Source organism: Kogia breviceps, chromosome 10 (genome assembly GCF_026419965.1).
Source record: "Kogia breviceps isolate mKogBre1 chromosome 10, mKogBre1 haplotype 1, whole genome shotgun sequence".
Lineage (NCBI taxonomy): Eukaryota > Metazoa > Chordata > Mammalia > Artiodactyla > Physeteridae > Kogia > Kogia breviceps.
The window spans coordinates 21,566,137-21,579,108 of NC_081319.1; the positions used below are offsets into that span (position 1 = coordinate 21,566,137).

Here is a 12,972-nt window from a genome sequence, read left to right on the forward strand (position 1 = left end):
GCCATTCACTATTTTACGTTTTCATAATTGCTCAGAACTAATGGTAGCCTTGTTTTTCTATGCGAAGAATATTTCATACTTACCCTCTGATTCATCCCTGTTCTAGGGGCCTTTGCCCTTGGTGTTTACTGTACAGAATTGCTCTTTCCCCAGGTCATTGCATGGCTGGGTCTTTCTCATGGTTTAGATTTCAGCTCACATTATCACTTCCCCAAGGAGGTCTTCCGTGACCATCCCTTCCCTGACCATCCAGTGTAATGGACTCCTTCATCACTGTAAGAGCAGATAATTTTTTTTTACTGCTCGTCTGTTCAACACCTAGAATAGTGTCTGGCATATAGTGCACATTTATTTGCTAATTGTTTGAATTTAAAAATGAATTCTCTTTGTCCTGAACAGGAACTATATAAACTCATTTCAATATGCAGTCTCATTTATCCTTCCATACCTTTTAACAAGGCTTGGTGTGTACTTGTCAGCCTGAGGATGGAGGGCCTTGACAAGGAGTACAGAAGCCATATTGGAAGTGAAGTCCAGATTTTTTGAAAAGGGGTGGGGGACAGGGGCGTATCTTTATCAGTTTCACATTGCTTTTATTGGACAGTGTCTCTTCAACTCCTCCCTGTTTGTGACTACCTGTTCCTCCTTCCAGTACGTCCTGCTCTATGTGGTTCACTGGAGAGCTTCCAGTAATCATGAGGTTAGCTCCTCCCTATTTCTCCTTTCAGAATTAACTTTTTAAAACAGCTTTCCAAACTTAACTGCCTTCCTTTCATGCCTTCTTAGATATTTCCCTTTTTTTAAAGTTTTTTAAACCTGCCTTTACCTGAAGTCTTGGGAACACATCTTACAGAGCTGTCTCACACGCTAAGATAATATGGCTACTTTTCTCTGAATTTTTGTTTTCTAAAATGAACAGTACAAATACAGTTACGAATGTTTATTTTGTACTTAAAAAATGGTTTAAGGTGGGGCTTTGTTCATTCCTAATTTGTGGATACTGATATGAAAAAAGTGGGGTAGAAATAGAGAACTACGTTTAATATTTTGTGTAGTCCATATTGTAGAGTGAAACAAAATGATTAGGCACAGTTTTTCCGTTTGTTTTAAACTTTTGTGAATAGAACAGCTAAAACTATTAGATGAGGAAAAATTAGGTAACTGTTATTCTCCTACTTTATTTTACTCAAAGCTTACTGAGTATAGTATAGTATACTGTATCGGTTAAGATTATGCACTTTAGGGCAGAGCTGGGTTCATATACCGCCTCTATAACTTATGAGGTGTATAGTTGTGGATGTTGTTAATTTCTCTCAACCTCATTTTCCTTATCTTTAAAATCAGAGTGATAAGACTAACATGATGTTATGAAAATTCCGTAATATTTTATTTAATCTTCATACTGTTCCTGGAACAAAATAAACACTAATTTTTAGCAGTTATTAATATATTATTGTCTCATCTTTATATGAAACAGTGTGAAGAATTTACTATTCTTTCCTACTGTTACTTGCTTAAGATTCTGAACATGATAGAAAATAATGTGAAAGAAGGTTGTTTCGTGGTTAAGCTTAAGTCTATTTTCTGACCTGAAAGCCTGAAAAATCAAGTTATAGAAAATGATATTAAATCATCACATTGTCTAATTTAAGATACCTACTTTTTAAAAGAAATGACCATATTTTAATCAGTATATTTTTTCAGGGGTAGTAAAACGAATCATTCCTGCAGTAGCTTCCACAAATGCAGTCATTGCAGGTGAGGAAAAATGGCCACTACTTAATTTTGTTTTCTTTCCTTCAGGTTTTGATTCAATACCTAAATTGATATTTCTGCAGCTACTTGATCTCAGAAAATTGGTGTTCTGGGAACTTGATTATCTTCTTGGGTGGATGGTGGTATAATGAAGCTGCCCCCCAAACCACAAAACAAGCTGTTGGACCCTGTATATATTTTTTCTTACATTATGTCATAGATAAAGTGCTCTGTAATGAGGGGACATTTTAGTGCCATTTCTTTTTAATCAGTATAACAGGCTGCATAGTAATCTGAAGAAGAGGGAGAAAAACATGAGGTGGCACTCTATCATTTGGAGTATACAAAACAAATATAAAATGTTACTTTCTCAGTTTTTACAAACAAGAGTGTTTATATATGTATTTTTCTGTCTACTTATTTTATAATCAATAACCTTGTAAATTTATCTGTACTGATTTATAACTGACTTTTTTAAAAACTTCTAATTTTAAATGTCTAATTTTCAATGTTAAAGCACCTTTATTTTCTCTCCGCTTTAGCTGTGTGTGCCACTGAGGTTTTTAAAATAGCCACAAGGTAATGGGTTTCATTTTTAATTTATTTGTAAATCTGTGTTTTGATCTGGTTCAATTACATAAGAATGAACATTTTTTCATTACAGTGCATATATTCCCCTTAATAATTACTTGGTATTCAATGATGTAGATGGACTGTACACGTACACATTTGAAGCAGAGAGAAAGGTTAGTATACTAATAAAAACTTTTTTGATCGTGCATATTTTAATTTTTATTTATTTATTTATTATTTTAAAAAATTTATTTATTTTTGGCTGTGTTGGGTCTTCACTGCTGTGCGCGGGCCTTCTCCAGTTGCCGCAAGCGGGGGCTACTCTTCGTTGTGGTGCGTGGGCCTCTCATTGCACTGGCTTCTCTTGTTGCAGAGCATGGGCTTTAGGCACGTGGGCTTCAGTAGTTGTGGCGCGTGGGCTCAGTAGTTGTGGCTCACAGGCTCTAGAGTGCATGCTCAGTAGTTGTGGCGCATGGGCTTAGTTGCTCCGCTCCGCGGCATGTGGGACTTCCCGGACCAGGGCTCAAAACCATGTCTCCTGCATTGGCAGGCGGATTCTTAACCACTGCGCCACCAGGGAAGTCCCTGATTTTTAAATATTAAGTACTGGCTGGAAATGTGAATGAAATTGCCCACACCCTTTCTAAGTATTTTCTAACTTCCAGAACCCTACTTACTGATATATCTTTTATAATACTGTATCCTGAAATAAATGCTGTATAGCAAAATAATTTAGGAAAAATGGCCCTTTAGGAAAAGCAGGTTTTAAAACATACAAATTTGTTCATAGGGAATATGCATGTTTATAAAACAACTTGATTTTCATTTCACCATTGTAAAGAGACTGTAATTGGTACATGTGCCACTGTGATTTGTGTTTTATATCTAGGAAAACTGCCCAGCTTGTAGCCAGCTTCCTCAAAACATTCAGTTTTCTCCATCAGCTAAACTGCAGGAGGTTTTGGATTATCTAACCAATAGTGCTTCTCTGTAAGTGTTCAAGACTTTTGTTATGTTGTAGGAGAGTTTTTTTGACTTTAAAACTTTAAAAACTAGGATTGTTTTTTAAAAAGTGATCTTTGATTTTGTTTTTCTTATAATTTAGGCAGATGAAATCTCCAGCTATCACAGCCACATTAGAGGGAAAAAATAGAACACTTTACTTACAGGTGATCAGTGTTCAGTTTTTATTCTTTTCCACAAAATTATATTAAAAGTTTAATTTCACTTAATGTGCTTTACATTATTGTTTTCTAGTCAGTAACCTCTATTGAAGAACGAACAAGGCCAAATCTCTCCAAGACATTGAAAGGTATTTTAAATGAGTATGTTACTAATCAATTTCTTCTTTATTTTTTCTGGTAAAAGTAATAACTGCTTCTTCTAGATTTGCTCTTAATGCTTTTAAATGGTGGTACCATCCTACTTATATCTTCAGCAACATTAATAGAGTTTATTGCTCTTCTAGTAGAATATTAAAAAATCTCTAGGAAATCAAATATAATACTACCTTGATTAAATAAAGAGAACTGGATTTTGAGGTTTATCTAGCCCATGATTCTTTATAGTTTGTATATGTGTGTATTATCTATTTTGTTGAGTTTTTTTGCTTGGGTTAATTGTACTTTTTTTCTTTTAGAATTGGGACTCGTTGATGGGCAAGAACTGGCAGTTGCTGATGTCACTACACCACAGACTGTACTGTTCAAACTTCATTTTACTTCTTAAGGAAAAGGAATCTGCACATAATAGAAAACTCATGAAAATATTATACTTCTTGGATGCTAAGAAATTTAATAGATGTCATTTTTAGCATTAGTGTTGCTGGAATTTGACTTTTTTTTTTATAATGAGCCACTGTTTTTTAACTTTATAACTTTCCCTTGAAGACAGAATTTCGGGATTGGTGCTTGTTAGCATTTTCATTAGTAATATGGAAAATGGTGCCTGGAGAGAGAGATTATGAGCAAATGTATTGCTTCTTTTAGAGGAGGAGGCAAACTCCCTCTTGTATTTGAATTTTGTTATGGTCAAAGAATGCATTCTTCGGTTTTCATTTGAGCACCCACATATACAATTTTCATTTGAGCACCCACATATACAAAAGATGTCCCTTTTAAAAAATAAGAAACTTAAGTTTTAAATAACATTAAATACTACAACCTGATGTCTAGAGCATATTGAACATAGCCTACTTCTTGCTTGATCTAATATTCACTTAATTGTGGCTGTCCAAATGAATATTATTGCAAAAGTTATCTTGTTCGTAATATTTGTAAATGGTGTTATAGCTGAATACCTGTGCATGGAAATGGGAAGTATTTTCATGTGTTTACTTGCAGTGCCATAGAGGCCAGTATGCCCAACATTAAAGCCAAGACATGGATGTTTAAAAGAATTTAATGTTTAAACAGTTATCACTGATGCTTTCACACTATTTATTAATAAAATCATATATTGTCTATTTTTCTCACTGAAATTTTTTAAAGTATATTAAGGATAGTAAGTAGTTCTGTAGTAAGGTAGAAATAATTTTTACATATGTAGCAGATTTACTAATACGAAAATTTTATGGTACTTGAATTAATATTTTAGCCACAATAAGTATCTACTGATTTAATTTTCTCTAACATAATAAGGTAATGAAATGGAATGACTATATTTTTATATTAACGCCTCTTAAAAATGCTTTTTTCCCCCTCCTAAAAGACTAAGGCTTAAAACAAAATTAAGCATAAATACTGAAAATGAGTTTTAGTATCTTAGTGTGGGAACATGTCATACATGTTCTCTGTTTTTGACTTGGATGGCAGGTTTCTATTTAAAAGCTTTATGATTACATGTCACTGGGTTAAATTTTCATTTATTTCTAGCTCTATATTGACAAATAATTTGTTTCATTATAAAATCATATGGCATAAATGTCTATGCTTTCCTTAAAAAGTTACAGATTCAGTTTACAGGTGATATATACAGGCGCTACAATAATTCTCAAAGTAGCCTTGTGAGAAGGTGATAATATCTTCATCTGAGAGCTGAATAGTTTTAGAAAGTTTAGGTCATTTACCTCAAGCTGTACAATTAGAAGTCTTGGAACAGGAAGGGATTCCAAGCGTAACCTGACCTCCTCCTCAGGCTATTTAGCTAAGCTGTTTGAAATTACCTGAGTTACTTAGTACTACTGTGTAGATTACTAAATTGTAAAAGTTTCAATATGCACATTTTTACAGAAGTTAGGTAAAATCATCAGAACATCATAACTTCTCAAGGGCAGAGTTTAAATCTGGCTAATAATAATTTCTTTATGGTATGGTTCCTTGCAGTGGGGTAAAATACTTAAGTGTAGGGGAAACAGGTGAGGTAAATAACCACATTAGGAAGAGTGTACTTAGAATAGTGGGGTCTGTGACATATTGGAGTGAAAATTATTAGTCAAAAGTGGCAACTGCTGCAGCTGACTGTTGCATGTTGGTGTACATATTTTTTTTTTGTTTGTTTGTTTTTTTTTTTTTTTTTTGGTGTACATATGTTTCAAAATCAGCTGGACGTCTGGATTTTTCTGTGAAATCTGGATGTTGGTAGAATTTTAACATTATGGGGGCCAAACCGAACAGCTGCTGACTAGATTAGGAAGGCCACCAATTTGATTTGTTTGAAGAGCACATGCAAAAAAGTTGTACTTTGAATAATATGCACAGTACATATTAAGAGTAATAGTTTTAATGCTTCCCAGGTTTGTTTTGACTGAGGCCGAGGGTGGACCTCTGTCTTAAGGGGGAGATTGTGCCCTTGTCCTGATTTCTCGTTACTTATTGTGGAAGACGGCTTTTTACTTGCTTGCATCAGGTGGGCTGGATCAGGTCCTTTTATACGATGCCCAGTAGTTTTAGACAGACCCAAACCCAGAGTTCCTTCTTAAGGCCAAGTTGACACAGAACTGATTAACAGAGGAGACGCTAAGTAAGAAACGCAAGACCCAACTTCCCTGTTCAATTATTGCTGGCAAGGCTCTAGCTCTTAATACAAGAACTATTTTCCAGGAAGGAACTCATTTCAGAACTCGCATATTCCCCCCGGAGGAATCAGCCCCTGCTGATATAGCCACAGAATTCCTCCCAGGGCTGACAATCGCCGCACTACGTCTGGAATCAGTTTCCAGAGGAACCGTTCCGCGTTCCTCCATAACTACGGGCAATCCTGGGCCCCAGGAAGTGACGTCAAAGTTCTTCGGTTCTTCCGTCTATCGGCGGAACTTCGGGCTCCGCGACTTGCCGGTTGTGTACGTGGAAGCAACCAGCGCCTGCGCAGTCTGAGTCTTTCGACTCAGCTGTAAGGAAAGCGCTGAGGGTGACGTCCCCGGCTCGGGGGAGACCTGCGGGGTCATGGCTTCCCGCTGACAGGGCCCGCCGAGTGGAGAAGGGGGCGAGGCTCTCCGTGGACCCTCCGCCGGGTCCGCGGCAGTCGACTTGTCCCTCGGCCTTCCAGTTCGGTGCTGCCGCCGCGGCCGTCGCCGGCGGCTGAGGAGGGGATATGAGCTGGTTCAACGCCTCCCAGCTCTCCAGCTTCGCCAAGCAGGCCCTGTCTCAGGCCCAGAAGTCCATCGACAGGGTCCTGGACATCCAGGAAGAGGAGCCGAGCGCCTGGGCCGAGACCATTCCGTACGGAGAGCCGGGTAAGGGCGCGAGAGGCGGCGTCACTGCGCTCCCGCGGGCGTCTCTTCCGAGACCGACAGGTGAAGCGGCGGGGGTGGGGGAGTGGGGGCTCCCGCCTCGTTGAGCGACGGAATTTCTGATCAAGTCCTGGTCCCCAGCCCTGCCCCAAACCCTGCTCTGGCCTCTCAGTTGGTCTTTGCTCTGGTTCCGAGGGAGAACCCAGCCCTGGGTCCCTCCTTGCCTGTGGCCCCGGGTGGGGGCTGACGGGGACCTGATTCGTTGGTCGTGGCCCCGCGCCCTCCCTCCACGTCGGCCGCATCACAGGCCCTCGAACCCGGGCCGGCGGCGCGCTCGGGACGCTTTCCGAGCCCAATATCGGAATCAGTCCGCGGGGACGGGAAGAACAGTCGCAAACAGTTAGCGGGTGCAGCGCTCCTCCTGGGCTCTGTATGGCCGTCTCTCCTGAAACAGCTCCTCGAGTTCTGGCGCTGCCCTCCGTGGTGCAGAGGCGTCGTGGTCCCTTCCTCTGGGCCACTCCGCCCGCGGGAGGGTCGGGGGGGCGCGGCCCGCGAGTTCGGGTCGCGTCGCGGTCTAGCCTCCAATAACCTCGTCTCTCTTTCTCAGAGTCCCTGGGCTTCACTTTTCAGGGATCTTCAGCTGCTTTTAGCTCTAAGTCTAAGCAACAGTTTCTCCTTTTTGGTGTGTGGGGTACAGGTTGGCCCGACTTTGGGGTTGTGAACCTCTGGGAGAAAGAGTAAGATATTCCTGACGACTCCTTTCTGGTTTCTGTTCCTCATTTTACGTCTTTGAGATGTCAGGACCTAAATTTGAGGTGCATCGTTTTAAGATATTTTGGCTCATGTGTTTTTGTCAGCATCCTGTTACTTTTTCCAAGATGTTATAGGATCTTGGTGGGAGGAGCTTCACTTCCTTTTTTCAGGCTACCCCACGTTTTGAATGTCTTAACTTTAAAAGAGACAATATGAATTGTAAATGTAAGGATACTCCTTTTATGAAATCCGGGGCTCGAATCCTGCTCTATAATTCTTTTTTTTTTTTAAAATAAGTTATCCAGAATACACTCAGGTCTTAGTGAATTGCCATAAATGTTGACCGATCACCTGTTTTACGTCGCCGTCACTCAAAAATGACCAGTCTTCAGAATGGAGAGATTTAAGTGGATATCACATAACCTTGCGATTTATATAAAACTTTCTCCAACAGGCAAATTTGACTTCTGTCATTCGTTGCCATGACAATAAATTAAACTAATCAGCAGATTTTATTTTGCTTGTTCCTTTGTGTCTTTAATTTTGTTTTCTCGGTTTTTTTCACCGTTCTAGTATACTGAACAAATGGATGTTAAACTGTATCCCCAAGCTAAAATTGCCTACTTATCTCCGAAGTCATATTAAGGATAGGATTTAGTATTGGGCTTGTTAACTTTTAGAAGCTTTTAGGTACATGTGCTCTGCCCACCAGCTTTTAAGTGTTTGCAGTTTCTGATGATTCTGCTCAGCCACTTGTGAATTTAGAAATGGAAGAAATTTTTTTAAAGAAATGCTTTAAATATTTTAGCAAATATGCCTTTTTTATTATCGTTTTTTTCAGTAACATATTATTTGTATGACTAAAAGAATTACTTTTTTTTTTTTTTTGCTGTACACGGGCCTCTCACTGTTGTGGCTTCTCTCGTTGCGGAGCACAGGCTCCGGACGCGCAGGCTCAGCGGCCATGGCTCACGGGCCCAGCTGCTCCGCGGCATGTGGGATCTTCCCGGACCGGGGCACGAACCCGCGTCCCCTGCATCGGCAGGCAAACTCTTCAACTACTGCGTCACCAGGGAAGCCCTAGAATTACCTTTTTTGCTCAGAAGATGGTTTTTTTCTCCTTAGTGTTTAAAAAAAAATCCTAGTGTAAACTGCTGTCTTTGTCAAAAAGCAATACTTTTTTAAAAATGTGCATTTTTGAAATGCATATGACCTATAATTGCTAACATAATTTGGTATTTAGCAAGAGAACAAAACCTTCTCAGAGTAGGTTTGGAGAGTGGGACTTGGAGAATGAGCTTGTCATTAAGTGGATGAAAATGAATTTGCCCTTTAGAAGTTATTGTTCCCATCAGTTTACTTTGATCTTTGAAAAAGGACATTTGTCACCAGTATTTTTGGTTCAGTTGGCCTCTCCCGTTGTGGAGCACAGGCTCCGGACGCGCAGGCTCAGCGGCTGTGGCTCATGAGCCCAGCCGCTCCGCGGCACGTGGGATCTTCCCGGACCGGGGCACGAACCCGTGTCCCCTGCATCAGCAGGCGGACTCTCAACCACTACGCCACCAGGGAAGCCCTTGGTTCAGTTTTTGAGTGTTGCCATCTGTCTAGCTGATAGCCATGTTTTATCATTGATATTACAAGAATAAAATTAATATGGAACTAATTGTTTAGAAGGTAGATTCTATTTGCCATGACTACACATGACCTGTAAGTGAAGATACTGCCCGTTATTATGAGATGCATCATATGTATCTTGGACTTAGCATTGGTTATTAACACATACCATTACTTTATTAATTTGTTGTAGGAGGGAATAACATACTTGCTTCTGGTAGGCCAGGTTCAATCTAGTCTTTCAGCTTTGCTCCTTGTTCCTCTTGGCAGATGCACACCAGTTTTCCTTTTTAAGGCCCAAAGTTAAACGATGAACTAATTAATTACATAGTAAGCAAGGACTTCAACAGGTCCAAATTACGGGTTGTATTCTGTAGGGTTTTTAAAAAACATATTTATATTGACTTATACTAATGACTGTAATTTAAATGCTTTATATATAGGTATATATTTTTTTAATATATATATATATTTTTTGTCAAAGGAATAAGTCCCCCTGTCAGTGGAGGATGGGATACTTCAACCTGGGGGTTAAAATCCAACACTGAACCTCAGAATCAACCGGTAGCCTCTCCTAAAGCAATTACAAAGCCAGTTCGGAGAACTGTGGTAGATGAATCTGAAAATTTCTTCAGTGCCTTTCTCTCTCCCACCGATGTCCAGACCATTCAGAAGAGTCCAGTGGTATCAAAACCACCAGCTAAATCACAGCGACCAGAAGAAGAAGTGAAAAGCACCTTACAGGAGTCCTTGCACGCTGGACAGTCGAGAACAACTGAAGCCGCCGAGTCGAAAGTAGAAGACTCTCCTCCATTTGTATCGGGGGAAACTCTGGCAGCCAGTACTCTGTCTCCTAAAACTGAGGACAAGCATGAAGAAACTCTTAATAAAGAATCTGATACAAAGGTGTCAGCAGTACATTTGAAAGTATCTGAAAGTGTAACTAATGTGAAAACAACTAGGGAAAATGTATCTAATATGCCTACACAGCCTCTCACAGCGGAAACAAAGGACATGGCTTTGGAACCTAAGGAGCAAAAACATGAAGACAGACAGAGCAATACACCTTCTCCTCCTGTTAGTACCTTCTCATCAGGTACTTCTACCACTAGTGATATTGAAGTTTTAGATCATGAAAGTGTAATAAGTGAGAGCTCAGCAAGTTCGAGACAAGAGACTACGGATTCAAAATCAAGTCTGCACTTGATGCAGACATCCTTTCAGCTTCTCTCAGCATCTGCTTGTCCTGAATATAATCGTTTAGATGATTTCCAAAAACTCACTGAGAGTTGCTGCTCATCTGATGCTTTTGAAAGAATAGACTCGTTTAGTGTACAGTCACTAGATAGCCGTAGTGTAAGCGAAATCAATTCAGATGATGAATTGTCAGGCAAGGGATATGCTTTAGTACCTATTATAGTTAATTCTTCAACTCCAAAAGCTAAAACAGTTGAGTCTGTTGAAGGAAAACCTGAAGAAGCAAATGAAACATTAATTATGCCCACTGAAGAAACAGAAATGGAAGAAAGTGGACGAAGTGCAACTCCTGTTAACTGTGAACAGCCTGATATCTTGGTTTCTTCTACACCAGTAAATGAAGGGCATACTGTCCTAGACAAGGTGGCTGAGCAGCCCGAAGCTCCTGAAAGTGAGCCAGAAGCACTTTCTGAGAAGGAAGATGTATTCAAGGTAACTCTAGGAAGTGGAAGGGGATTTTTTGATATGCTTTTCAGAGGTTAAATCATTGGTTTATTTTTAATATTCAGTGATACCTAATGGTTTGTACTGATTAAAAAAGACAAGCATTTTGCCATTTAAGTGTCGTGTTAAGGATCTTAAACTTGAAGAATTATTGATGCTAAATTATTTGAAATTTCTCGAAGGCAAGTATGGTAGCATAAGTTGATAGTTCAGTATAACTAAGCATAAAAAAGTTTCCATCTTAGGCCATTACTGTTGAGTCCTTATCACCTTAATATTCTCTTTTGCTGGACTCATTAATTTAGTAGTTTGCAAGGGACTGTCTTCTTATGTAAACAGATACCTTCAACTCCTTTGCAGATAGAAGTACTCAAACAAATCTAAATATTTTATGATTTTTCTTATATCAAAAAAAGTTTGCATGTTCACATTATTTGTAGCAAGTCTTGAATGAAAAATTTGGTCTCAGATCATTGATGTTTTTCTGTTGTTATTAATTGCTTGTTTGTTTATTATGTTGTTTTTGATATTTCCTATTGATAGCTATCTTAAATGAGTAAGAAAGGGAAATGTCCAGGGAGCAAAAGTGTTGTTTAGGAATGACAAATTGCTTTTACCTAATATGTAGAAAAGGAAAGTGATGTAAATTCTTTAACATTAAGTCACAGTTTTCGTTTTTCCTGATTTTTAGGGGTAGAAATTGAGTTGGATCTGGAATCTTTAATAGACTCTTCTGAGATACAGGATATCTTGAAGAAATGTCCTCTAAGTGTCATGTATTGAATTATTTAAAGTAAAAAAAGTGCCAGATTCTGTCACCTAGGTTTAATATTATTCACAAACAAAATGCCATGCTCTAGCTGTAATAACAGTTTGAATTCCTAGAAACCAACACTATTTATTATTAATATATATTTGAACCATTGTTAGAAGGTAAGTGATTTCTAAGTTAATTTAGACCTAAATCAGGTAGACTTTATTTATTTATTTTTTAGTACAAAAGGCACCATTCCTCCCCTCATACACAAGTGTATCACTGCTTTAGCAGGACCTAAGGAATAAGATAGTCTAACCATTCCTTTTTACTTAGCTTTATACTAATATATTCTGGAGATTTAACAATTATATTCCTATCGATTTTCTAAAATTAATTTCATTTTTAAAATGCAGTGTATCATGCTAAAAATGTTGCATGTTACATGTTTGGGTTGAAGAATAATATGGAGAAACCAACACTTGTATATCCAGTACCCAGATAAGATTGAGAACATTAGTAGAAGCTTTGAAGCCCCTCTTTGATCTTTTTGATTGCATCTCATCTCCCTTCCTTTTGTAGTGGTCATGTACACTCTTCCCACATTTTTGCTGTTGCAAACAAATTGCTGTAAATGTTCTCATACACTTATGAAAGAGTTTTCTCCTCTGAGGTACACCTAAAAGTAGAATTTTCTACATGAAGGGGTATGTAGATCTTCAACTAGATATTGCTTAACTGTTTTCCAAAGCGTTTTACCAAACCACCAACTAGGTGGTTGTAGTACTAATTTATACCCTCCTACCCACTGTGTGTGAGTTCTTGCTGTTCTGTGTCTGCTGTGTTCCCAGTTTTGTTTTTAATTCTTTTTATGAGATAATGCTGTTTTATCTATTACAGTGATTTGGTGGCCTTTACTTTTTCACTTGCATGTAAAAATGGTCTTTTAAAGTTAAATGTTGGACTTTTGTGTATTCTTCTTATCTAGACAGTTGAATTTCTGAATGAGAAACTGGATAAAAGGGAAGCTCAGTTATTATCTCTTAGTAAAGAAAAAGCACTTCTAGAAGAAGCTTATGATAATCTGAAAGAGTAAGTACTTTACAAATGTGAGTAATTTTACACATTTTGTAGTGGTCCATACACTTGGTTA

At 38.6% G+C, this 12,972-nt stretch overlaps 2 protein-coding genes across 7 annotated transcripts in view; both read left to right on the forward strand.

Annotated features, from left to right (window-relative positions):
- Positions 1 to 4,790, forward strand: part of UBA3 (ubiquitin like modifier activating enzyme 3) — a 29,236-nt gene extending 24,446 nt beyond the window's left edge. For all 5 annotated transcript variants that reach the window (XM_067043681.1, XM_059077865.2, XM_059077866.2 and 2 more), the window contains 7 exons: positions 1,705 to 1,758; positions 2,298 to 2,334; positions 2,420 to 2,501; positions 3,218 to 3,318; positions 3,434 to 3,497; positions 3,586 to 3,640; positions 3,968 to 4,790. In XM_067043681.1, coding sequence (XP_066899782.1) covers positions 1,705 to 1,758; positions 2,298 to 2,334; positions 2,420 to 2,501; positions 3,218 to 3,318; positions 3,434 to 3,497; positions 3,586 to 3,640; positions 3,968 to 4,056 — 482 coding nt within the window. In that variant the 3' untranslated portion in view covers positions 4,057 to 4,790. The remainder of the gene's footprint in view (positions 1 to 1,704; positions 1,759 to 2,297; positions 2,335 to 2,419; positions 2,502 to 3,217; positions 3,319 to 3,433; positions 3,498 to 3,585; positions 3,641 to 3,967) is intronic.
- Positions 4,791 to 6,567: 1,777 nt separating this feature from the next.
- TMF1 (TATA element modulatory factor 1) overlaps positions 6,568 to 12,972 on the forward strand; it is a 30,877-nt gene continuing 24,472 nt past the window's right edge. For both annotated transcript variants that reach the window (XM_059075710.2, XM_059075711.2), the window contains exons 1-3: positions 6,568 to 7,000; positions 9,849 to 11,053; positions 12,808 to 12,911. In XM_059075710.2, the coding sequence (XP_058931693.1) occupies positions 6,859 to 7,000; positions 9,849 to 11,053; positions 12,808 to 12,911 (1,451 nt within the window). In that variant the 5' untranslated portion in view covers positions 6,568 to 6,858. The remainder of the gene's footprint in view (positions 7,001 to 9,848; positions 11,054 to 12,807; positions 12,912 to 12,972) is intronic.